General features: G+C 33.8%; 3 protein-coding genes across 3 annotated transcripts in view; 1 reads left to right on the forward strand and 2 right to left on the reverse strand.

Annotated features, from left to right (window-relative positions):
* Positions 1 to 10,035, forward strand: part of esyt1b (extended synaptotagmin-like protein 1b) — a 44,967-nt gene extending 34,932 nt beyond the window's left edge. Inside the window, exons 38-52 of the mRNA XM_073852591.1 lie at positions 216 to 328; positions 457 to 565; positions 687 to 863; positions 1,010 to 1,092; positions 1,782 to 1,830; positions 1,917 to 2,006; positions 2,098 to 2,193; positions 3,200 to 3,271; positions 3,391 to 3,477; positions 3,677 to 3,823; positions 6,047 to 6,186; positions 6,301 to 6,432; positions 6,870 to 6,978; positions 7,878 to 7,927; positions 8,524 to 10,035. Of these exons, the coding sequence (XP_073708692.1) occupies positions 216 to 328; positions 457 to 565; positions 687 to 863; positions 1,010 to 1,092; positions 1,782 to 1,830; positions 1,917 to 2,006; positions 2,098 to 2,193; positions 3,200 to 3,271; positions 3,391 to 3,477; positions 3,677 to 3,823; positions 6,047 to 6,186; positions 6,301 to 6,432; positions 6,870 to 6,978; positions 7,878 to 7,927; positions 8,524 to 8,551 (1,482 nt within the window). The 3' untranslated portion in view covers positions 8,552 to 10,035. The remainder of the gene's footprint in view (positions 1 to 215; positions 329 to 456; positions 566 to 686; positions 864 to 1,009; positions 1,093 to 1,781; positions 1,831 to 1,916; positions 2,007 to 2,097; positions 2,194 to 3,199; positions 3,272 to 3,390; positions 3,478 to 3,676; positions 3,824 to 6,046; positions 6,187 to 6,300; positions 6,433 to 6,869; positions 6,979 to 7,877; positions 7,928 to 8,523) is intronic.
* An 88-nt stretch (positions 10,036 to 10,123) lies between these two features.
* On the reverse strand, positions 10,124 to 15,175 carry eif6 (eukaryotic translation initiation factor 6). The gene is made up of 7 exons (XM_073852510.1): positions 15,052 to 15,175; positions 14,244 to 14,385; positions 14,037 to 14,122; positions 13,633 to 13,808; positions 13,288 to 13,464; positions 10,566 to 10,747; positions 10,124 to 10,475 (listed from the first exon to the last, which is right to left on the reverse strand). The coding sequence occupies exons 2-7, from the start codon at positions 14,348 to 14,350 to the stop codon at positions 10,466 to 10,468; spliced, it is 738 nt and encodes a 245-aa protein (XP_073708611.1). The 5' UTR covers positions 14,351 to 14,385; positions 15,052 to 15,175; the 3' UTR covers positions 10,124 to 10,465.
* A 6,040-nt stretch (positions 15,176 to 21,215) lies between these two features.
* Positions 21,216 to 25,289, reverse strand: part of mmp24 (matrix metallopeptidase 24) — a 49,611-nt gene continuing 45,537 nt past the window's right edge. The window contains exon 9 of the mRNA XM_073851363.1: positions 21,216 to 24,245. Coding sequence (XP_073707464.1) covers positions 23,908 to 24,245 — 338 coding nt within the window. The 3' untranslated portion in view covers positions 21,216 to 23,907. The remainder of the gene's footprint in view (positions 24,246 to 25,289) is intronic.

Below are 25,289 nucleotides of genomic sequence, written 5' to 3' on the forward strand. Positions count from 1 at the left end.
TTTTGTAGTCTGTTTTTGTCATTGTTCTTAGTTGTTTTTTTAAATGTCTGTATGTTTTTTTTTTTGTTTGTTTTTTTCGGAAACAAGATTTATTTATATTTTATTTTATTTCAGTTAATATATGTTTTGTTTTTGTTTTTTCATTTTTATTGTTGTTTTAAATTTAGTTACCTATGATAACTTTAGTAACTCTGATTATTGCTTGTCATTTACAGGATCTCAGCAGAGTTCCTGATTCCACTACTAAAGGGGATGGATATATGGAACCAGTCAAAACATTTGGATCAGCACGTGAAGAGCAAAAACACATGGAAAAACCAGAGGAGCAGTGAGTTAAATATATGATATGGTTTAAACCTGATTTAGCTTTGATCAACAAAGTAATATATTATTAGAAATCATAATAATGGCCATCATATAAAGATTGATTTATGTGTGTTTGTTCTTATTAAACAGGTCTCACAAAAAGGTTTCTCCCAGTGTTCCTACAGAGGAATCAAAAGTCAGTAGTTCTACAGATGTAAGACCCCAGAAGACTATCCATGACCCCAACTTTGGCAGCAAGGTGAGTGTTATTTTCTTCAACTTCCTAGGTTCCTAGATTTGAGATGTTGTAACATGTCCTACTTGGCAGGATCACTTTATTATTCTTCTAATGTTATTGTTGTTCAATATCTGTCCCATAGGGGGTGCTGCGTATCCATCTTTTGGAAGCACAGGATCTGGTAGCGAAGGACAACATGATGGGTGGGATGGTGAAGGGCAAGAGTGACCCGTATGTCAAGATCCATATCGGAGACACAACCTTTAAGAGTCATGTGATCAAGGAGAACCTTAACCCCACCTGGAATGAGATGTATGAGGTGGGAATGCTGGGAAATGTAGTTTGGTCGCAGAGATAATGACTATGATTTATTTCTGTTTATGCTTATTTCTTAAATGTATTGAAAATATTATCTGTAAAATAATTATTAAAAAAAACATTACTTTTTATTTTTTTATTTACCAGTTGATTCTGAGTCCTGATCACAATCTAGACGTGAAGTTTGAGGTCTACGACAAGGATTTTGAATCTGATGATTTCCTTGGAAGGTGAGTACATTTATAACCTTTTTACTCATTAAAGTCTTAATAAAACAGATTTTTTTAGTTGGGACAACTAGGCACATTTCCTCCTTCTACATTTCTTATTTTATATATTTGTTTTCAATTCGTGTAAAACAATTTTTTGCTGTTGATTTGGGGGTGAAATATGCCACAGATAAATGCTCAAGAAATTTACTCTAAACTAGGGCTGTCAGTCGATTAAAATTTTATAATCTAATTAATTAAATGGTATTTCGACTGTGAATATACCCAAAAAAGATTATTTAAAGCTATTTTTGTGTTAAATGAGAAAGTATCAAGTAGAAAGAAATATTTCATTTGATTCAACCTAAACCTTTAGTAATGTAATATATGGAACATAAAAGAAAAAAGAAGATAATTCAAGAAACAGTCTTCAAAATACCTAATTTTATGTTCCACAAAAGAAAGGCTTGAAATGTCATGAGGGTGAGTAAATGATGACAGAATTTAATTGTTTTTGGTGAACTATCCATTAATGTTTTTATTCTTATTCGTCTTCAATTTTAAATTGTTAAAATAAAATAAATAAAACGAATTAAATAAGTTAACACGTTAAACTGACAGCCCTATTCTAAACAGAAAAAAAACACTTTATTTCAGATACTATATTCATAAAATAAATGACGTTTTACTTTGTCTTTATGTGTGTTCAGGTTCAAGCTCAAACTTGGACATATCATCAGCTCCCAGTACAATGATGAAGTGAGTATCAACTTATTTGGCTCTGGTTTGTAGGATCACAAAATAATCAGCACATTAACCTGTCCCTGCTGTCTTTTCTTTTCTAGTGGTTTACCCTGAATGATATAAAACACGGTCGAGTCCATTTGGTCCTGGAATGGCTTCCCACCTCAACACAACGGGATAAATTGGACCAAGTCAGTTTTTCATGAAAACACACAGAGTCTGTTGATTATTTGTTATATATTATAAAAATGACTTAATACTAAAAAGTGTTTTTCTTACTAGGTAATGCAAATGCAAAGCTCTCAGACCTACCTGAACAAGTCTGTGCCATCAGCAGCGTTGTTGTTTATATATTTAGAAAGAGCTCATGATCTGCCTGTGAGTCCATATACTTCTTTTTTCCATAATGTGTAAATATTTTAAGGTATTTAAATATATATATATATATATGTATATGTGACCCTGGACCACAAAACCAGTCTTAAGTCGCTGGGGTATATTTGTAGCAATAGCCAAAAATACATTGCATGGGTCAAAATTTTTTATTTTTCTTTTATGCCAAAATCATTAAGAAATTAAGTAAAGTTCATGTTCCATGAAGATTTTTTGTAAAATTCCTACTGTAAACATATCAAAATGTAATTTTTGATTTGTAATATGCATTGTTAAGAACCTAATTGGGACAACTTTAAAGGTGATTTTCTCAGTCTTTTTGATTTTTTTGCATCCTCAGATTCCAGATTTTCATTTTTTTTTTTCAATTTTTTTTTTTTTTTTTTTTTTTTTTTTAATATCTGTATATATTATATATATTATAAAATACACTGCCTTTCAAAAGTGGGATCAAAAAGTTTTTTTAATGTTTTTTAAAGAAGATTTTTCTGCATGGTCAGTAACATTTTTTAATACTTTTATTCTGCAAGGATTTGTTAAATTTATAAAAAGTGATAGTAAAGAGTTCTTTTTTGAATGAATGCTGCTCTTTATAACTTTTTATTCATCAAGCAATCCTGAAAAAGTATCATAGTTTCCAAAAAATATTAAGCAGCACAGCTGTTTCCAAAACTGATAATAAATCAGCTTATTAGTATGATTTCTGAAGGTCCATATGGCACATTATGTATATAGAATATTATTTACATTATTACTATTATTCTATATATTTTTAATTTTTATTATTATATAATATTCGATATTTTTATATTTTATATATAGTTTTTTTTTTATAGTTTTTTCTTTAAAAACATGAAAAATCTGATCCCACACTTCTGAACTAATATTCTATATTTTTATATTTTATGTATTTATTTTTTATATATTTATTCATTATTCAGTTTTTTAATAATAACAACATGTGAGTAATTCTGGTTATATTGCTGTCTAGTTGAAGAAAAGTGGAAAGGAACCCAAAGCTGCTGCTGAACTTTCACTTGGAGGAACGACTTATAAAACCAAGGCAGGAGACTCTTATCAATAATAGCAATCATGCAGTACCACAAAAAGTTATATGCCATATTTTTTCATTTATTTGTACTATTTTAATATATTTAAATTTTTGTGCTCTCTCATATAAAGGTGTGTGATCGATCAACTTCTCCTTATTGGAATGAAGCATTTGACTTTATGGTTTACGACCCCAAAAAGGACGTACTTGTTATTAAGGTGAGGACGTTTTATCCTGGAATGCAATACCATTTTGTGAAGAATGCATGCAGTAAAATGTTGCACTGAAAAATAATCAACTAATATTCAGCAACATTTATGCTGTGTATTTGTGTTTAAACTAGAAGGGTTTCTGCATCATGCTTTAGGTCTTAAATTATGATTATTTCAGACTCTCATTTGATTTACTGTCATTCAGCTCTCAAGTGCCTGGGACCAACCCATAGGCTCTTTGGTTCTACCAATCAGAGAGCTGCTTTCAAAACCAGATCTTGTGATGGACCAATGGCTCAATCTGGATGGAGCTACAGCAAAGAGCCAGATCCTACTCAGGGCACAGCTGAAGGTTAGACAACTTGAGCTTCACTCATTTTGATGGATGTTTTAATCACCCAGAAAGCCAAGAATCAGTATGCGTGAAGAAAAGTCAAGGTGCTGTAAATATAACTGTGTCAAAAACTTCCCCAACTCAAATTTTAGATTTTGCTAATATTTTTTCTGAGGAAAGATAAACATGTATAGTGATGAAAGCCAAAATATTAAATGTCATGGATGAATATTTACTGAGTAATCCACTGTTTTGTAGAGGGAGGTCAAAATGGCAATTTTCACCTTAGATTCAGAGTCAAGTTACGAGGGGTAAAAATACATTATGATGGCAGCATCCTAATGTTATTTTTACACAGAGATTAGTAATTCTATTAGTGAAATCTGTTGACTTTAGCAATCTTTGTTGCATTATGTGCCAATGGTGACCATTCAAAAATGGGGAAATAGCACTTTTCAAGTTTTCTCCAAAGTTTGCATGCCTGTAACTCTAGAAGTATTAAAGATATCTCAATGCCCTTTTAGATATTGGGTCTTAACAAACTTTCCTTTTGGTGTCTTTATTTTTAATGCCCTATGAGATTCGGTTTCAGAGATATTGTAATTTTAATTTGGCTCCAGGAGTAAAACGTTAAAATTTACACATTTCCAGTGGTTAAAAACCAAATGTGAAAAAAAAAAAATATTTATGGCACTCAGACAGGTATGTTTAATGCAGTTGTCTAGACAGAAAGAATCGAGATACATCTGAAGTTTTTACATTATTTGTTCTTCAGACATTCCTCTTTAAAAGAAAAGAAGTATTATATTTTTGTAAACTGACCCACATTTGGTTTTTGACCACTGAAAATGTGTACATTTTAACGATTTACTCCTGGAGCCATATTGAAATTTCAATAGCTCTGAAACCAAATCTCATAGGGCAGTAAAAATAAAGATACCAAAAGGAAAGTTTGTCAGGACCCAACATCTAAAAGGGCATTAATATTTGCCTATATTTTTTCTGATGAAAAATAGACATGTATAGTGATGAAAGCCAAAATATTAAATGAGTTATCCATTATTTTGTAGAGGGAGGTCAAAATGCCAATTTGTTGACATTCCCATATCTCAGAGACTGAATGATGTAGGGCCTTGAAAATTAAGATTCTAAAAGAAACGTTCATTAAGAACTAGAATATAAAATCATATTGCGATATCTTTAATACTCTAGAGCTATAGGCACCCAAACTATAGAAAAAGAACATTTATGGCACTCAGACTGGTATGTTCAATGCAGTTGTCTTAACAGAAAGAATCTCTAGTTTTAAGATTCTGGAGCCATATTTAAATTTCAATATTTCTAGAACCGAATCTCATAGGGCATTAAAAATAAAGATGCCAAAAGGAAAGTTTGTTGAGACCCAATATCTAAAATGACATTAAGATATCTTTAATACTTCTCTGAGTTACAGGCATGCAAACTTTGGAGAAAAACTTAAAAAATGTGCTGTTTCCCCATTTGTGATTGGTCACCTTTGTCACATGATGCAACAAAGATGGCTAAAGTCAACAGATTTTACAAATAGAATTAATAATCTCTGTGTAAAAATATCATTATGATGCTGCCATCTTTCTAAAGTCATTTTTACCCCCCTGTAACTTGTAATTTTGACCTCCCTCTACAAAATAATGGAAAACTCAGTAAATATTAATCGAAGACATTTAATATTTTGGCTTTTATCACTATACATGTCTATCTTTCTTCAGAAAAATTATTAGCACATGTTAATGCCCTTTTAGATATTCGGTCTGGACAAACTTTCCTTTTGGCATCTTTATTTTTAATGCCCTATGAGATTTGGTTTCAGAGATATTGAAATTTCAATATGACTCCAGGAGTAAATCGCTAAAATTTACTAATTTTCAGTAGCCAAAAACCAAATGTGGGTCAGTTTGAAAAAATATGATACTTCTTTCCTTTTAAAGAGGAATGCCTAAAGAACAAATAATGTTAAAACTAGAGATGTATTTCGTTTCGCATTGAACATACCTGTCTGAGTATCCTCCTGTAACTTGACCTCCCTCTACAAAATAGTGGATTACTCAGTAAATATTCATCAATGACATTTAATATTTTGGGTTTCATCACTATACATGTCTATGTTTCTTCAGAATGAATATTAGCAAAATCAAAAATTGGAGCCGGGGACCTCTGGAATTGACACAGAATGACCCAACTAACATTTTCTGTTTTATCCAGATCTTGGATTCAAAAATGGCCGCCTTAGTAGCCATGGGTTCAGGTCCTGTGTTGAGTAATAAGCAAACGGCCACCACTGGTCAGATCAAAATCTCCCTTTCCTACCAGAAGAAGCTGACAGTGATCATCCATGCATGCAGGTCTGCTGTGATCTTAAACTCTTTTGAGCAACCAAGTCTTTTCAAGTTTCTAAGTTGCCTGTGTAAGTCTGAAGTTTGAGGTGAAGTGAGGACGTACTGTGTTTGTGTTTTCAGGGCTCTGGTTACATCATCTAAGGACAGCTTAGACACCTACGTTTCCCTCATTCTGCTGCCGGATAAAAGCAAGGCCACAAAAAGAAAGACAAGTGTGAAGAAGAAAAATCTGAACCCGGAGTTCAATGAAAGGTTTGGAGATGTGTGTGTGTGTGTGTGTGTGTGTGTGTGTGTGTGTGTGTGTGTGTGTGTGTGTGTGTGTGTGTGTGTGTGTGTGTGTTTGTGTGTGTGTGTGTGTGTGTGTGTGTGTGTGTGTGTGTGTGTGTGTGTCGTTCATGAATAAAAGAGATTTAAGTGAATTGTAATCAGCTCTGTGAACTGTACTTTGGTAATACCTTAGCTTTTGCTTTAGGATGTTTTCATATAATTATTTAGTAGCACATATCGGAATACTATAAGGATGGTGTGTTAATTCATTTTCAAATATTGCATTGCATACTGTTTTGATTTTATGTTCTTAGTGAAGTGGTTCTTTTAGTTTTATCTGACCTTGACCAAGTGTGTGTGTGTGTGTGTGTGTGTGTGTGTGTGTGTGTGTGTGTGTGTCAATCTTGAATGTTGTTCTGTAGGTTTGAGTTTGATATGAGTGTGGAGGACGCTCAGAGACGAGAACTCAGCGTTTGTGTGAAAAACGCATCCTCGTCCTTCATGAATCGAGACAAAGACGTGATCGGCCAGGTCAGTCTGCCTGGGCTCACTTCAGCTGTACAGGAATATACTAAAAAATAAAACTTGTTTTTTCCCCCTTGTGCATTTAAAATATCTAGACATACTAATACTAAAATATATGTGCACAAAATTGTGTAAGATAATAAGACTTGTTTTCAGAGAATTTTGAGTTACTTTTTTAGAATTTTTAGTTTTAAATATAAATTTAACTAAATGTAAAACTTTAAGTGCACTAGATTTTTTTTTAAATATATATTTTAGATATTTTTACTGAACAACAACACCAAAAATATGTCCCATGAATTTTATTTATTTATCAATTTATTTGATATAAATGTGTCAAAAACATATATCATTTTATTTGTATTAAATTTCCAGAATATTTGAATGTTTATACTTATTTTCATTGTATTTATTATTTTTATAATATGATTGTATTTATATAAATAAATAAATAAAAATATAATATATCATTTTATTTGTATTAAATTTCAGAAATATTTTAATTTTATAGTATTTAGTATTTTTCTACAGCATTTGATTTGTATTAAATGTCACACACACACACACACACACACACACACACACATACATATATATATATATATATATATTTTTTTTTTTTCTTGTATAATTTTATTTACATTTATTTTATTTTCAATTTGTAACTTATATGTACCATATTAATTAAATTCCTAAAATATTTTAATAAATAATACAATTAAATATTTTTATATTTAATTTATTTATATAGTATAATAAAATATTTATATATTTTTTTTAATAATATGTATAGTTTTATATTATGTACATTTAATTTTTTACAGTAATGTATTATTTAATTTAATAATAATATATAATTTTATAAATATTTTAATGTTTAATGTATTATTGATTCATTTTTGTAGATGCAGATAGACCTGGGACATGTTGACTTAGTCTCTGGAGTCACAGAATGGTGAGTTTTGATTCTTTTAATACACAAACAAACACGTATGTGACCCTGAACCACAAAACCAGTCTTAAGTAGCATGGGTATATTCGTAACAATAGCCAAAAACACATTGTATAAGTCAAAATCATGTTCTATGAAGATATTTTGTAAATTTCCTACCATGAATATATCAGTACTTAATTTTTGATTAGTAATATGCATTGCTAAGAACTTAATTTAACTTTAAAGGTGATTTTTTTCATTATTTCGTTTTTTTAACTTAATTTAACTTTAAAGGTGATTTTTTCATTATTTAGGTTTTTTCGCACCCTCAGATTCCAGATATTTAATTAGTTGTATCTCTGCCAAATATTGTCCAATCCTAACCTAACAAACCATATATCAATGGAAAGCTGATTTTATCTTTTTAAATTTTAACCCTTATGACTGGTTATGTGGTCCAGGGTCACATATTTTCTCCAAGCAACAATTTCCTATGGAATTGTTGTGTTGTGTATAATTATTATTAATTTTGTTCTGATATCTTTTTAACTTCTTCAATGACAGAATTTTTCGTTTTGCATGTACTGTTCCTTAAATTGTTTTTCTTTCTCTGTCAGGTTTGATCTAAAAGAGGAGCAGAACTAGACCTTCTTGACCTGATCACTTCACAGCCAACCTTAAACCTCTTCCTGAAGTTCATCAGGTTAACTTTGCTGCCATGTATCGCTGCCAATGCTTCCGTTCCCTGTTTTTTCACCTTGTTCAAATTTGCAAACACATATTCCTTTCCTCAATCTGTTTATTTATCAACAGATGAGATACGATGAATATGAATCGTGATTTGAAAATATTGCTGCATTGACAAATCAAGTTTAGAGTATTCTATCAGAACTGATATATATAATTGGTGATATCTATAAGTCAGTATCAGATGACTGAATGTTAACCGTACGTATTTACAGAAATCAGTGTTGAGCAGGTGTCCGGAAAGAGTCTCGTCTTCCTGTGCAGGTTGCAGGACGTTGCATTTGTGTTTAAACTGAGAAGGAAAAGGGTGTTTTAAAATGGGTTTTATCTTCTTTTTATTTAAAGTCAGAGGAAACAATGTACACATTTTTGAAGGATTATAATTGACACAACTTTGTGCACCAAAAATATAAAAGTTTATATTCAGACAGTCTATACATCATGTGCTGTTATCACTGCAGAACTTTACAATCATAGTGTTGCATTTGGACAAATAGCTGATATTTACACATCGATGTGGCTTATGTAGCTTCTGCAGTCCATGTGATGCCAAATATCTAGAAACTAGCATATTTTTAGCCAAAGCTTTTATGTTGCAATGTGTTAAATTTAAGGCCTTAAAACTAGTTTTGTGGTCATTTTTATTTGCGGTCATTGTTGCCGGTCTATGCATAGGGTTCCCCATACTTGTGAAAATCTTGAAACAACAGCAAATTGAAACTGTCATGGAAATTAATTTGCTAAAAGGATGGGAACCCTGTACAAGATCTAGACCGAACATAAACGTCTTTTGCCAAGTATTGTTCATGTTTGCATGTTTATAATATTGCTTCATCTATACACAAAGTACCATTCAAAATTTTGGGGTCAACAACATTTTTCTAATTAATACTTTTCGGTATGGACCGATTAAATTGATCAAAGACGTTGATAATGTTAGACAACTTTGTGTTTCAAATAAATGCTGTTCTTTTGCACTTTCTATTCATTGAAGAATCATTAAATCTGTTTACGGTATTTTGATTAAATAAATGCTACCTTGATTAGAGTAAGAAAACAAAATTAAACAGACCCTAAATTTTTGAACAGCAGTGTACAGTATTTTTCCTTGTCATAGGTTTTACTTTACTAGTTTGAGTTCACATTTTGTTGCATTTCATTTGTTTTCTATCACTGTGTGCATGTTCCACTTGTATTTCCACAATTTTTATATCCTACATTAAACATGCTGTAATGTGTTTATGTGCAAATTTGGTAAATACCAAAGAACCAAACCATGCTAAAGATGACTATGTCCAGCTGAACCGCACTATTCATACTGCCACATTTCTGAATGTATCGTCTCCTATTCACAGCTGTCAATAAAACAGTTATGGCGTCAATGTTGTCAAAAAGCCTTTATTGATATTCAAACTGCACTAAGACCATCTTATGTGAAAATTTGTGATTTTTATTTAACAAACCAGTCTGTTGATCATACACAGCTTTATTGATGCTGCTTCGTGCAAGCAAACAAACTACATTTGCAACCATTTAAAGAACATGTGGTTGTATTTGATTAAGTGATTTCTAGAGATAAAAACAGCTCACCAACATTATTTGTCTTAGTATTTTGCAAAAAGACAATGTGACAAGCAGTCCATACATGAATATTATATAATGACAACAACACATTTTCTCATAATATGAAGGCAAGAGTGCTCTTCTCCCTGAAGGGAGACAAAATCAACCTTCAAACCATCTAATATCGACTTCCAGGTCCATTTAGGCATCTTCCCACAAATATCCAAAGACTTCAAAACCATTTCCGTTTTATGTGAGACTGGAAAAGAAGACATGAGGTTTAGTTGACTTTGAAATAATAGATCAAATATATGTATTTCTCCAGATGCGTGATGTTTCCATTACATACCTGTCGATGAGCGAGTCTCTCATTGTAGTTGCAATGGCGCTGGGTTGCGTTTCACTCAGTCTGAAGACGCTCTCAATGACGGACAGCTCAGTGCTCGTGGTGTCTAGCCCACAGAAGGCACACCAGTCGTTCACCACCATACCAGCAGCGATCACTTCACTACCACGATTCACCGTTCCAGACTTTGGAGAGACAACGATCAAAACTGAATTTTCAGCATCATAACTCCAGTCTTCAGGGTCACATGATCCTTCAGAAATTATTATTATTGCTCAAAAAACATTTCTTATTATCAATACTAAAGACTTAATATCTTTGTAGAGACCATGATACATTTATTCAGGATTTTTAGATGAATAGAAAATTCTAAAGAGAAGCATTTATTTGAAATAGAAATCTTTTATAAATTATTACACTTAATTTTGATCAATTAAATGCATCCTTGCTGAATAAAAGTACTATTTCTTTGAAACAATTAGTACTATCATCTATACCAGGGGTCCCCAAACTAAGGCCCGTGGGCCGAATGCGGCCCGCCCCCACATTTGGACCGGCCCTCTGAACAATGCCTGAAAAATGAAAATGAAAAATTTTAAATATATGTTTTACTTATATCGGTATTTGATTATAAAAGGCAGAGTTTGATGTGTGATTCAAAAACACAGTGGATTCTTGAATCGATTTTGCTTGACAAGCCTCTCAAGGCTGCGGTTCTCTCGGTTGGTTGTGCATCTTTTTCTTCTACACTTTTTCCTTCCACTCAACTTTCTGTTAACATGCTTGGATACAGCACTCTGTGAACAGCCAGCTTCTTTGGCAATGAACATTTTAGTGATGTGCATGAGTACTCGATTAATCGAACCCATCAGCGACGATCGAGCATGAAAATGACGATCGATTGGCTCTAAAAATGCATTTAAATTTAAACTACTTTCATTCTTTCTGATTGGTTATGCTGGTATTTGGGCGGTAGTCAGATATTTGATTGGTTACGGCTGTGAGAAGTTACGGTCTAGTGACAAGACCAGAGCACAGAGCGAAAATGGCTTCTAAAGCTCGCAGGGCTTCAGTTGCCGTTGTTTTAAAGTAACGGGAGAAGCACATACACTACTTTATGATTGGCACGTAGTTCAAGCTCACATGCATTTTGTGTAGATAAATACAATGTGTTAATATAACATTTACATATTTATGCATCTAGGCTATGTGATTAATTTTATATACAATGCGTCATGTAGAAAAAGCGCTTCAGCTTCACCTCATGCTGTTATTTCTTTTAAATGTTTACTGTATACTGTGATGCAAACGCCCCGCCCCTTGCTTAAACTCCACCCCCAATTAATCGAGTACTCTTTGCCAAACCTGTGGATTACTCGAAATGAAATATGTTCAGAAATGCCCATCCCTAGAACATTTGTGGCTTACCATCCTTGTGAAGGGTGTCAATGATAGTCTTCTGGACAACTGTCAGATCAGCAGTCTTCCCCATGATTGTGTAGCCTAGTGAACCAGACTGAGAGACCATTTTGACGGCTCAAGAGACTGTAAAGGGGTTTTGAGTTGATAATCTTATTAGCATGTTACCATATTCTAATTTGTTGAGAGTGAATTGGTGGGTTTTTGTTTAATGTGAGCCAAATTATTAAGTATTAAGTATTTAATACACAAGTTTCACAATTTGAGTTGAATTACTGAAATAAATGAACTTTTCCATGACATTCTAATTTATTGAGATGCACCTGTATATCTTTTGAAAAGAAATGATCAGTTGTCTGTGTGGTGCATAACAAAATAAACTATTCTAGCATTAAAAGGTATAATAAATACAGGTAAAATCATAATAAAATAATAATACTACTACTAGTCAGTCCGGACCATGGTATTTTCTTTTATAAACCGACCCAGCCCCCCATTAAAGAAAAGAAAATTATGTGGCCCTCTCAGAAAAAAAGTTTGGGGACCCCTGATCTATACATTTGAACAGTATATGTTGGAGTCAAAAGTTTACACACACCTTGCAGAATCTGCAAAATGTTAATAATTTTACCAAAGAGGGATCATAAAAAATGCATGTTGTGTTTTTATTTAGCACTGACCTGAATAAGATTTCACATAAAAGACGTTTCCATATAGTCCACAAGAGAAAATATTTGAATTTATATAAATGACCCTGTTCAAAAGTTTACATACACTTGATACTGTGTTGTTCCCTGAATGATCCACAGCTGTTTTTTTTTAGTTAAACTGGCCACTGTTCTTCAGAAAAATCTTTCAGATCCAACAAATTCTTTGATTTTTTTTTTAGCATTTTTGTGTATTTGAACCCTTTCCAACAATGACTGCCTAATTTTGAGATCCATCTTCACACTGAGGACAACTGAGGGACTCGTATGCATTTATTACGGAAAGTTCAAACGCTCACTCATGCTTCAGAAGGAAACACGATGCACTAAGAGCCAGGGGTGAAAACTTTTGGAATTTGAAGATCAGGGTAAAATAAGAAAAATTTACACATTTTCATTCTGTTCAAAAGTTTTCTCTTAATGCATTGTTTTCCCTTCTGAAGCATCAGTGAGTGTTTAAACCTTTTATAATAGTTGCAGATTCTGCAAGGTGTATGCAAACTTTTGACTTCAACTGATCATGTTTTGAATATAAAATACGATGTACAGTAGAAAGTCCAAATGAAGTGATTGTCAGATATTAGAAAGCAGTCACTCACCACTAAAGGTACTTGCAGGAGTGATGAGAGCTCATCTTGATCTTCTATGGAGGTTTTGGGGTGGACGAGGCCTCCCTGATTACTGAAGGCGCAGTAACTACCCACAAGCACCTGCTCCGCAATCGTCTGCCTGAACACTTCCACCTTAAGAGTGTCTGCAAGAATCTCTTCAGTTTCCTTTGAACAATAAATTTAGTTTCCATGAATTTAATACAGAAAAACATGAGCTTTGGAAAGTAACCTTTAAACTTCCTAATGGGTTCATTCATCTTTCAGGCTTTTTAGAGAGCAATAATAGAGAGAAAGAAAGCCCTGATTTCAGTCTTCCATTAGGGTTGTTCTTACTCGGTCAAGATCAGGATGAACTAGAGCCACATAGTCGTTACAAGAGATGACATTCCCCAGCGCAGAAAGACGCTCTTCTACTCTCTGAATCCGGACTGAATCTGGCAGGGAGTTTCTAATGTGCTGTAACTCTTGATCTGTCGTGTTGTTCGGCACCAAGAGACCGTGACGATTTCCTGCAGAAGAGCATCCCCAGACAGACACACAATATCTATTATGCATCACATATGAGGAGATAAAAACATAAGACCTAATGTGACCCTAATGTGACGTAGCTTGATATTTCAAAAGGTCAATTTCTATATATTAAAAGTCTGCATTTTAATCAATGTGTAGTAAGTACAAAAATTATGTTAATTAATCAAAACATTGTCAAATTAATTGGACTGGATACATTTTCTTACCCACACACATTCTGCCAATGATTCGACATCCTGCTATAGAGGCATGAACGACAGGCATTGTTTCTGACAGCTCACCTTCAAAGACACTGTGTGGAAAAACAGGTATTCATCACAATCAGAACAGTATATCCTACTATACTGTATGTGTGTATATATATATATTTTTTTTTTATTTATTTTTTTTCAGTGATCTCATTTATGACTCACCTGTAAAAGTTTTCTGAACCGCCAATAGCTACCAAGCAGTATGTGTTTGTGAGCTTGGCAAAGCATCCAATTTCATTATTCTTTTCAAAAGACGCACGGACTGCCATTTTTCTGCTATTCAACTGATCAAAACTGTCTGAAACTGAAAACAAGCAACATTCATTTAACAAGGAAAAAAAAGGGAAGATATTAAAGAACATGACAATTAAAAAACAAACATTAGTAACATTATACATACATACATACATATATACATATATATATATATACACTGTATATACATACATACACACACACGTGTATAAAACTATGCTCTGGTAAGTTAGTACAATTTCATTGTATTTCTCTAGAACCTGGTTTTAATTCTAAACAGAAACATAAACATTCATATTTCAATAGAAAAGTCTTATAAACGCTAACAATCATGTTTCTAAACAGTATATAACGTTAGTGTTATTTTAAGATTAAATCACATCTTTGTACCTTGCGTTAATTAGGTTAGAGAAAATGTACTTCTGAACTATTGTTTTGAAACATATGGGACTCTAGGGCACCATGATTAAATATAGTAATTCTCAACCAAGCCCGAGGGTTAAACTCGTTCAATAACTTTCATTTATACAGTACTAGTCAATGTAACGTTAGTTAGCAGCCGGCTAAATGAAGTTATTTCAACTTCTCTATTCATTAAACGCTATCAATTCCGTGTTCTAAAATGACAACGCGGGTTAACAATACATATTACATCCTAAAAGTAGTACCATTATTGTAAAATTCATGGTAATTACAACAATAATCTTATATTTACCGAGTGGCACTCTATGGAGAAGCGTGGACTGCCGTAAACCACGTGTTCACTTCACTTCCTCGACGTGCTGACGTCAACGCGGACGTACGGGACGTAATACGTTAGCCCATGTTGTCATGGATAAAACTGCTGCCTTTGTTTTGATTCTTAAATATCATCAAGTTGAGTCGAATATTTAGACAAAATACAAAAAACTTTGAAAGTAATAAAATAGTAAATAATAAAAATTCTAAAAAATAATATATAAGAAATAATATATAATTCTATTAAACAGCAAACAAAAAGAAAATAATAAAATTAATAAAAACAGATAACAATCATAAACACGAGACTTTTTGAATTGTAAATTGTTAGTGTACTGATACATACACTACCAGTCAAAAGTTTTTGAACAGTAAGATTTTTCATGTTTATTAAAGAAGTCTATTCTGCTCACCAAGCCTACATTTATTTGATCCAAAGTACAGCAAAAGCAGTATCATTTTGAAATATTTTCACTATTTAATTCCTGTGATTTCAAAGCTGATTTTTTAGCATCATTACTCCAGTCACATGATATCCTTCAGATATCATTCTAATATTCTGATTTGCTGCTCAAAAAACATTATTTATTATTATTATGTTGAAAACAGCTGAGTAGATTGTTTTCTGATTGTTTTCAGGATTCTTAGATGATAAGGAAGTTCAAAAGAACACAATTTATCTGAATTAGAAATCTTTTGTAACATTATAAATGTCTTTATAATCACTTTTGATTAATTTAAAGCATCCTTGCTAAATAAAAGTATTAATTTGTATCATTTCTTTCCACAATAAAGCTGATCTTTGGATCTTCCAGGAAAATTTACTTAACTGTTTTAATGATTGATAAATAAAATTAATAAAATGTTTCTTAAACAGCAAATCATTTTAGAATGATTTCTGACAAATCATGTGACACTGAAGACTGGAGTAAAGATGCTGAAAATTTAGCTTTGATCACAGGAATAAATTACATTTTAAAATATATGAAAATAGAAAGCAGTTAAATAGTAAATAGTAAAACCTTACTGCTTTTGCTGTGTTTTGGATCAAATAAATACTGTTCAAAAGTTTTTGACTGGCGTATTATGTTGTAGCTCAATATGTGTACTTTTGTTTAAAGTGCTTTATAATCATTTTAAAATAGCACTGTACAACATAAGATAAAAAAATTATTAATGAAAAAAATTATTTACATGTGATAATTTTCACTTTTGCTGCACCTTTTTCCATTTAATAGCATAATAAAACATTAATTAAATATATATTCTGTTATCTTTTTCTAAAACCAGCACATTTACATTTCTATAACCTGTTGTTGTCTAAAGTGGCAGAGACTGGCGAGCCACGTTCCCACATGTTTTTGTCAATCCGCCACAAACCTGCGTAGCAACAGGACACACCTCTCCTGGCACTATGGATTTGTGGGCCAATCACGACCGAGTTTCGGCGTGACGTCGTTTTTGTTGACACTTCGATTAGCTGGCCACCTGCGAAACGTCACTGCAGCAGCGCGTGCCCGTGACCCTCGACGTCCATCCTGAGTTTTCTGCCTGGAAACATCGCAAGCTAATCGGAGCTGTGAAAACGCAAGATTCCGGGGGCTGGAGTCGGCGTGGGGTAAAGTCTTGCCGTGCCTCGGCTCGTTAACGCACTATTGATCTGTTTTTGTCCCAGTCACGCTGACAAACGCTCCCTAAGTGCTTGTAGGTTTTTGCAATGTCCTCAGTACATTGCTGTCCTGTTAGAGATAATGATGTCTCTGTTTCGAGTTACAGTTTTGTGAGATATAAACATATAAGGAATTCCGAAATGTTACCTGAGACATGTTTATACCATGGTTGTTCATCCACAGTGATATTAAGTACCTTGGAGTACTATGGTACTTTTTTGTAGAAGGCTAATACTGTAGAATACAACCAGAAGCGGTAACTTACTAGTTTATATTGACTACAATGCATTTGCAAGTAAATAATGTGACCCTTGACTACAAAACCAATCATAAGGGTCAGTTTTTTGAAACTGAGATTAATACATTATCTGAAAGCTGAAAAAATATTGAGATACAACAATTTAAAATCCAAATCTGAGTGTGCAAAAAATCAAAATAATAAGAAAATCGCCTTTAAAGTTGTCCAGATGAAGTTCTATTACTAATTAAAAAATTATGATATATTTGCAGTAGGAAATTTACTAAATATCTTCATGGAACATGATCTTTACTTAATATCCTAATGATTTTTGGCATAAAAGAAAATTCTATAATTTTGACTCATACAATGTATTGTTGCCTATTGTTAAAAATACACCTGTGCGACTTATGACTGGTTTTGTGGCAGACGCTTTTATCCAAAAATAAACACTAAAATATATTTTTGCAAGTGTGAATGCAAAACAAATCTAATCTAAGTCTATTAATTTTTTATTAAAGAAATGGGGTCCGATCAAAGTACCAGTTCGGCTGTTGACCAACGGCAGAGGGATCCAGGCAATCTGCCATTGCAAGGTGAAGTATCTTCATCCAGTGTCCAAACTGATACCGGTCCTGAGCCCCGGGACGTTCTGGATCCAGACACTGATCTGCCCCAGTGTCGAATAGGCACCCGAAAGGTAGACGACATGAGCTTCATGATATCCTGCACTAACTGGTATTAAAAACCAGAGACAATGAAAGAACTGACTAAACTGGACGCTTCGTCCAAGAATGAGTGCCAAATTCAGTTCGGGACAACAGAAGACACGGATGTGCTGGAGTTGCAATGCTGCTTAAAAGGGTTTGATGCAATTTATGGCATTAAGAGCACTTTGTGACGTTTGTATTTACAAAAACAATCTGTTCTGCTCAACAGCTGTGCACTTATGTATTGATTGCATGATATTAAAAGCATGTATTATATAAATGATATATCATCATTTTGTATATATGACCCTGGACCACAAAACCAGTCATAAGGGTCCATTTTTTGAAATTGAGATTTATATATAATCTGAAAGCTGAATAAGCATTCCATTGATGTATGGTCTGTTAGGTAAGGACAATATTTGGCCGAGATACAACTATTTGAAAATCTGCAATCTGAGAAAAAAATCTAAATATTGAGAAAATTGCCTTTAAAGTTGTCCAAATGAAGTTTTTAGCAATGCATATTACTAAATTCAGATATATTCACGGTAGGAAATTTACTAAATGGAACATGATCTTAATATTCTAATGATTTTTGGCATAAAAGAAAAAAACAATAATTTTGACCCATGCAATGTATTTTTGGCTATTGCTACAAATATACCCGTGCTACTGTACATATTGTACAATATCCACCCAGAAAGCATCAAACACTTGGCATTTCTGTAGTTTTATTTTATTGACATTTCTTTGAACATGGTGATATTAGATACACAGTGTAAAACTGTAGACTGAAAACCCAAATAAAAACGACTCGTCGTTTATAGAATTAAAAACAGGATTTAAGAAATAAAACTTAAATCATACCTATTAGTAAATCAATCCGTCAAGATCACTCTCATTCTTAATAATCGACATTATGCATGACAATGTGAACTCATAGGCTACCGTTAGAGTGAAAGAAAAATACAAAAGGTCTGAAAAGTTTTCAGTAAATCTTTGTATTTACATGACCATTAAAACCTGGACGAGGCTGAGCAGACAGCGACATTTGACCTGTAAATCAGAAAATATCAAAATTCCAAGGACAGAGTCTGAATTTATTTAAACCGCAGAGTTCAATTCTGGTCAAAGGGAAAAAAGAACCAGTTATATACACGAATACAGTGGAAATTCCCCCCACGGTCAGTCAAGAAAAAAAAAAAAAAATAGTAATAATAAAAAGCAAACCAAAAGTCTTTAAAGCTATCTCAGATAAAATCTCCATTAAAATTAACCCTCTGTAATTAAAAAGCGTAAATACAGTTGGTTCCTCGACTACCTCTGATATGTTTGTCCTATTGTTAGTCTCATAAAAGGACCATAAAAAACAAAAGGCAACAGCAGCTCGGGTTAAAAGTGACTGTTGTCCAAAGCCACGATCATACCCATTAAAAAGAGGCAAATTACCAGAGAATTCCTAGTTACGTATCTCCCTGTACAGTTCTGTAGTTTTTTTATTTATTTATTTATTTTCTGTGCAACTAATGTGGTTATAGGCATGGCTTCACCTTGATTTCAAATTAAACTGTGTAGAATACCCTTATGTCTCCATTAATGATAAATAAATAGCTTTTCATATGATAAGCCTCTATCGTTACAAACCTTTCACTTGACCCTACGACAAACATTTCTAAAGATATCCACCTTTGATAAATACACTTTAGTTCTGATAAACATTTCACCTCAGACACTGCTGAATGTTCAGTGTGTTAATATATACACATAATACTGGCTTGCGCAATGCTCTGCTAGCTTCAAAATTCCTTATGAAATGGCATGGTGCTGTTTTTTTTAACAAACAAATCTTTAAGTGATAATAGTGCAGATTTAAAGAAAAAATAATGGTCGCATCATGCATTTTTTGTAAGACTGTAAGTAGACTGATTTTCTGGAGAATCCAGATGGCATTACAGATGTTTGGGATTGCATTTGCAATCCACATAACGTTTGTTTGCCAAACCGAGCCAATATTTTGTACAGAAACGCATGGAAGTAAACAATGTTGTGTTTGCATATAGTTCTGGAGTAGGTATGACTGATCATGATGCATGACGTGCCCATGTCTAAATACCACTAAATTTTAAACATTTTGATCCCAATCTAGTTAGAGTACTTCTCCAGCATTGCCACGTGAGTTTTCTTCCATCACAAGCCACCCTCATATAGATAAAGAATATACTTTAACACTCCGAGCATTTGCTATATAAGATGTCAGACATACATAATAAACACATAAAACCTCTTAAGTATGGAACACACCATTGTGCCACATTGTCGAAATCAGTCCAAGGCTTATTAAAGCAAGTGGTCTGCCATCTTTTGCACCAACAACAGCTCATCGGACAGATTTAAAGTTGAGGAAGACAATTGGTGATGCACAGTGTGTTCCATTAAAAGTACTCCCACCCGGTACTTCCTGTACCCGAGACATTAGATCACTTCACAGCCACGTTGCTTGTTGTTGCAAGCAGGTGCTCTAGATTCGGAGCTGACTAATAAAAATGCTTATCTGAGAGACAATAACATCGAGTCTTTCCCAAGTGGGCACAAACATGTAAAATCTGCTCAAGTTTCATGCCACTTCTCTACCCACGACCAAGCTGCTCACATAACAGATCCAAAACAAATGCTATATGGGAAGGAGGGCAACAAAAATAAATGGTAACGTGTTTAGTAAAGCCTTTGAATAATATATCAAGGGATGTATTCATGTATCCACTGTTGAAATGAGGTGGAAATCAATGTAAATGAGCTGTGTTCAGTGTGCCATAGCGGACTTAAAGACAAGGCACAATGTCTTAAAGGGGTACAGTCACGTAACCCCTCCACAGTACTACTGCATTGAGCTGATCTGATCAAAACACCATGCTAATTATACATCTTTCCACCTTTCCGTGTTATAAAACATTCTGTAGTCAATGTCAAAAAGCGAGCATCGTAACACCAAGCATTCTTCTAACCAAAAAGTACAATGGTATTACAGTGGTCTTCTGGGTGTGAAGTACCATGCAAATGTGGATAATCGTTTAGTAGCATGGCACATATCAAATATGCTTGATGCTATCGCCGTTTCATGGTAACATAGTACTTTTTTGTGATGGAATTAGTTGCCACTAGTCTATGGAAGCCTGTTTCTGCCTTAGAGTAGAAAGAGTGATTGTGAGATTTAATTCAAAAGTAGCATTTTGAGGGATCATATTGTAAGATATAAATCATGAAGCCACTAATAGGAGATACAAAGTTGAAAATGTCTGAAATAAAGTCACAAATGTGAAATTTAAGTTGCAATTAACTTATTTTTTTAATCTGAGGCAAAACCAGCTTTCCATTATTAAGTCATTAAGGGTGAGCGTAAAGTCTTGCATGTGGGAAAAATTATTGCGAGTTCATGCAACAGGCCAAAATCGTTCCGTACGTCTTGAAGTTTATATCTCACAAATCTGACTTTATAACACACAATTTCGAGTTAAGTCTGAATTGTGAGTTATAAACTCATAATTATGAGAACATATCAGTCTTTTTACCCTCAAAATTGGACTTTATAAATCACAATTGCGAGTAAAACATCAGAATTGCAAGATACAAACTTGCATTTATGAGAAGAAAAGTCAGAATTGCGAGTTTGCAACTTTATTTCTCACAATTGTGAGTTTATATCACGCAATTATGACTATAACTTGCAATTGCGAGTTTTTACCTCGCAATTATGACTTTATTTCTTGCAACTGAGTTTAAACACTGCAAAAAAGTCCATCTTAGTATTTTTATCATGTTTCTAGTCAAAATATCTTAAAATTCTTAAATTAATATGCATTTTTATGCAAAATGAAATAAGATACGTAATCTTTTTAAAGCTAGCAGATAATTGTACATATTTTAAGCAAACTGCATATAATTAAGTTTTTTTCCTCGTGGAAACAAGACTAAATACCTTATGTAATTTTGCTTATCTAGTAAATGCATCTTTATTTAAGAATTTTTTAGATATTTTAACTAGAAACGAGAGAAAAATACTAAAAGAAAACTTTATCTCGCAATTCTGACTTTATTTCTCACAATTGTGAGTTGAATCATTAAGTTCTCAAAAGCTGTTTTTGCTACAAGCATTAAAGTTCATAGTTGCACGATTGCACTGAAAGTTTGCTCTATTTTGTCCTTCAAAACAGTGGTTACGTGATGGATCCCCTTTAAAGTAGGCCCAACAGCTTTAAGAAGACCACACAAACACACAAAAAGGGTGAAATGTTACTTTGGAAGACGAGTTTAGAGAAAAAAAATTCTCATGCCCACAAAACCTTCAACAGACTATTCAGGACTATTCAGAAAACATTCACGTTGGTTGAATGTATTAACAAAATTACGATCTCCAAGTGGTCAGATGTACATATGGCAACTACAGAAGTGACATCATGTCACAAACACCATGCCAATGAAGCCAGCTCAGTGTAAAAATATGGTAAAGCTTGAATAGATGCTCAAACCATTGGTGGAGACACATTAGAAACCTAAAAGTAGATGCCAGGTAGTTTCTGTTGCAGATCCATGCTCCTTTGAACTGTGAATACAATATGTACACGATTCTCTGCGGAGTAAACCAAAAATGGCTTTTATAGCTAAAAATGCTCATTCCGCAGAGAAAACCAAAATGGATTTTAATAACATGCAACCTAAATGTGTTAAGGCAAAAATATAGTGAAACCTCAATATCAAATGATAAACTGAAGTGAGCCTTATAGGGAGTCTCGCCAAATCTACCATCTTAATATTGTGATTAAGATGCTACAAACCTTTTCTTATATATATATATATATATATATATATATATATATATATATGCCTTGTCAGGTTAATCCATAAAAGTTCCATTTGAAATTCTGAAAACATCAATTACATCTCGCTCCTTCCAATGTGCAATGTGTCAGATCCATTCCCACAGCAGATGAGCACAAAGAGATGTGTTAATATGGTACAGTCAGACACACTTCACCGTTAAATAGCACAGTCGAACCAATAAAAGCACCCGACAGACATTTTTGAGCTAAGTGTTAGACAATCCACACCGAACACATGAAAGTCACTTCAACGTAAGACATACAGCATATTACGTTCATTCGAAGAGGACGGATGAACCGCTGAGAGATCATCTCCTGTAGGCAACGGTAACAAAGCTATTTCGTATTCAGATGTGTTCATTGTTCATGTTCCTGCCTGGCACCAGTGTTTCAAATATCACACTTGGTGAAAAGGTAAGGTCCTAACAGGACACCGTGCAAGATGGTTGGAAACATGACTAATACAAGCAAGACGCAGAGATTGCAAGAAATCAGAACCAAATTGTGCCTATTATGACACAAAATTACTCTCCTATAAAGACCTAATGCCATCAAAAGAGATCCTCTTTTGTTGATAAGAACAGCGAAAGAAGAAAGTAATAGAGTACAGTAGCGAGTGGGAGGAGGTGTTAAGACTGCCCTAGTTATTATAAATCGTTCTTCCTACTCTATGGAAATGGGTAGGCAGGTGAGGAAAGGAAAAAAAAAGCAAAAACAAACATTCAGATTGATGTTATGAAGCTAATTTGTTTGAAAATGCCTCCTAACCACCAATAAAAACATGTTGAAGTCTTCAAGGAGTGCCAGCGGTGAACCTTTCACCCCGTAAATAAAAAAAGACTGCAAGAATTCCTTGGTATTCTTTTCTATGGCCTTTCTACCTACATGGTTTTCAAGTCAAGTCTTTTTTTTGTCGTTTGCTTGTTTGATTTCTTTGATAATACTTGAAATTCATGTACAAGTTTATGTTGACAACGAAACAAGGATTTGCTGGCGTTTCGCAAATCTGTGGTTTCTCTAACTCGCCTGGAGAAGAGAAAATGATGGTCTCGGGTCAAACTGGAGTGATGGTTTCACGACCGTTAAGACTTCACCTGGTTAGCATAAGGCCAGGGCAGAACCTTTTCAAAGTTTTGTCCGTTGGGCTCATGCTAAAAAATTGCAATATTTGTTGTAAAGTTCTATCTCAAGTGGGAAGGAGGAGGACTCTTCCTTTCCTCGTCTTTTGTTCCCGTTTTGGGACAAGGTTGTTCTGAAAACAGGCACTGGTCAAACCTCAGCATAGTAGCCCTCACTTATGTTCTCACGCGTTTGGGGTTCATCGCGCCCCCCGGTCCGTCATACCCACTCCTGGACGGGGTGTTTGTAGTAGGTCACATGCTGTTGGACGTTTTTGTTCTTGAACTGGAAGATAGTATATACAAGGACCAGAATGCACAGTGAGAGGATGCACGGGATGACCACAGCGATTGCGTTTACAGTGCTGGGTACGTCATTAATGGCGACCATGATGTCGACGTCATCGTGAGGGAGGTGGCGGTCCTTGTTCTTTTCTACTTCCGATTGATCGCAGCCCATCCAGTCTTTGAGGATTGACTTTGGGTAGCCTGGCTCCACCGTTAACTTCTGGTTATCGAACTTCCAGTAGTCCTTTCCCTTGTAAAAGTAGGTATAAACTAAAAAAAAAAAAAACAGAGAAATGAGTTATCAGTACATGTCCATAATCAGAATTCTACTATTGGTCAACAAACACCAAATTCACTCCATTGGTTAAGAGAATGCTTCTGGTGGAGATGCTCAAACAAAGAGTGCAATGTTTTGAAACGCCACAGACCCAGTGTTTGCTTATTTATAGGTAATACATTACACATTTCATCTGGAATTATTTGTTTAGAAGCCCGTTTCCACCACTAAATAAAATTGGACTTTATTTCTCGCAATTCTAAGTTTTTATCTCATGATTCAGACTACATTTCTTACAATTCCAAGATAAAAACTTTAATTGAATTCAGAGTTTTAATCTCGCAATTCAGACTTTATTTCTCGCAATTCAGAGTTTTAATCTCGCAATTCAGACTTTATTTCTCGCAATTCAGAGTTTTTATCTCGCAATTCAGACTTTATTTCTTGCAATTCTGACTTTATAACTCGCAATTCTGAGTTTTTATATGGCAATTCTGACTTTATTTCTCGCAATTCCTAGTTTTTATCTCGCAACTCAGACATTATTTCTCGCAATTCCGAGATTTATCTCACAATTCTGACTTTATAACTCGCAATTCCGAGTTTTTATCTCGCAATTCGGACTTTATAACTCACAATTGCAAGGTTTTATCTTGCAATTTAGACTTTATTTCTCGCAATCGCGAGTTTCTGGCAATTTAGACTTTATTTCTCACAATTTTTTTATCTGGCAATTCTGACTTTATTTCTCGTAAATTACAAGATAAAAACTCAGAATTGAATTGAAATAAATTCCGGGTTTTTATCTGGCAATTCGGACTTTATTTTACGCAATTCTGAGTTTTTATCTGGCAATTCGGCCTTTATTTCTTGCAATTCCAAGATAAAAACTCGGAATTGAATTGAAATAAATTACGGGTTTTTATCTGGCAATTCGGACTTTATTTTACGCAATTCAGATTTTTTTATCTGGCAATTCGGACTTTATTTCTTGCAATTCGGACTTTATAACTCGCAATTCTGAGTTTTTATCTGGC

This window comes from Garra rufa, chromosome 12 (genome assembly GCF_049309525.1).
Source record: "Garra rufa chromosome 12, GarRuf1.0, whole genome shotgun sequence".
NCBI lineage: Eukaryota > Metazoa > Chordata > Actinopteri > Cypriniformes > Cyprinidae > Garra > Garra rufa.

Coding starts and splice junctions, on each gene's coding strand:
- eif6 (XM_073852510.1), bottom strand. CDS start 14,350: ATGGCAGTCCGTGCGTCTTTTGAAAAGAATAATGAAATTGGATGCTTT. Junction 14,123..14,243: donor GGTTCAGAAAACTTTTACAG/GTGAGTCATAAA, acceptor TTTTCCACACAG/TGTCTTTGAAGGTGAGCTGT. Junction 13,809..14,036: donor CATTGGCAGAATGTGTGTGG/GTAAGAAAATGT, acceptor GCTCTTCTGCAG/GAAATCGTCACGGTCTCTTG.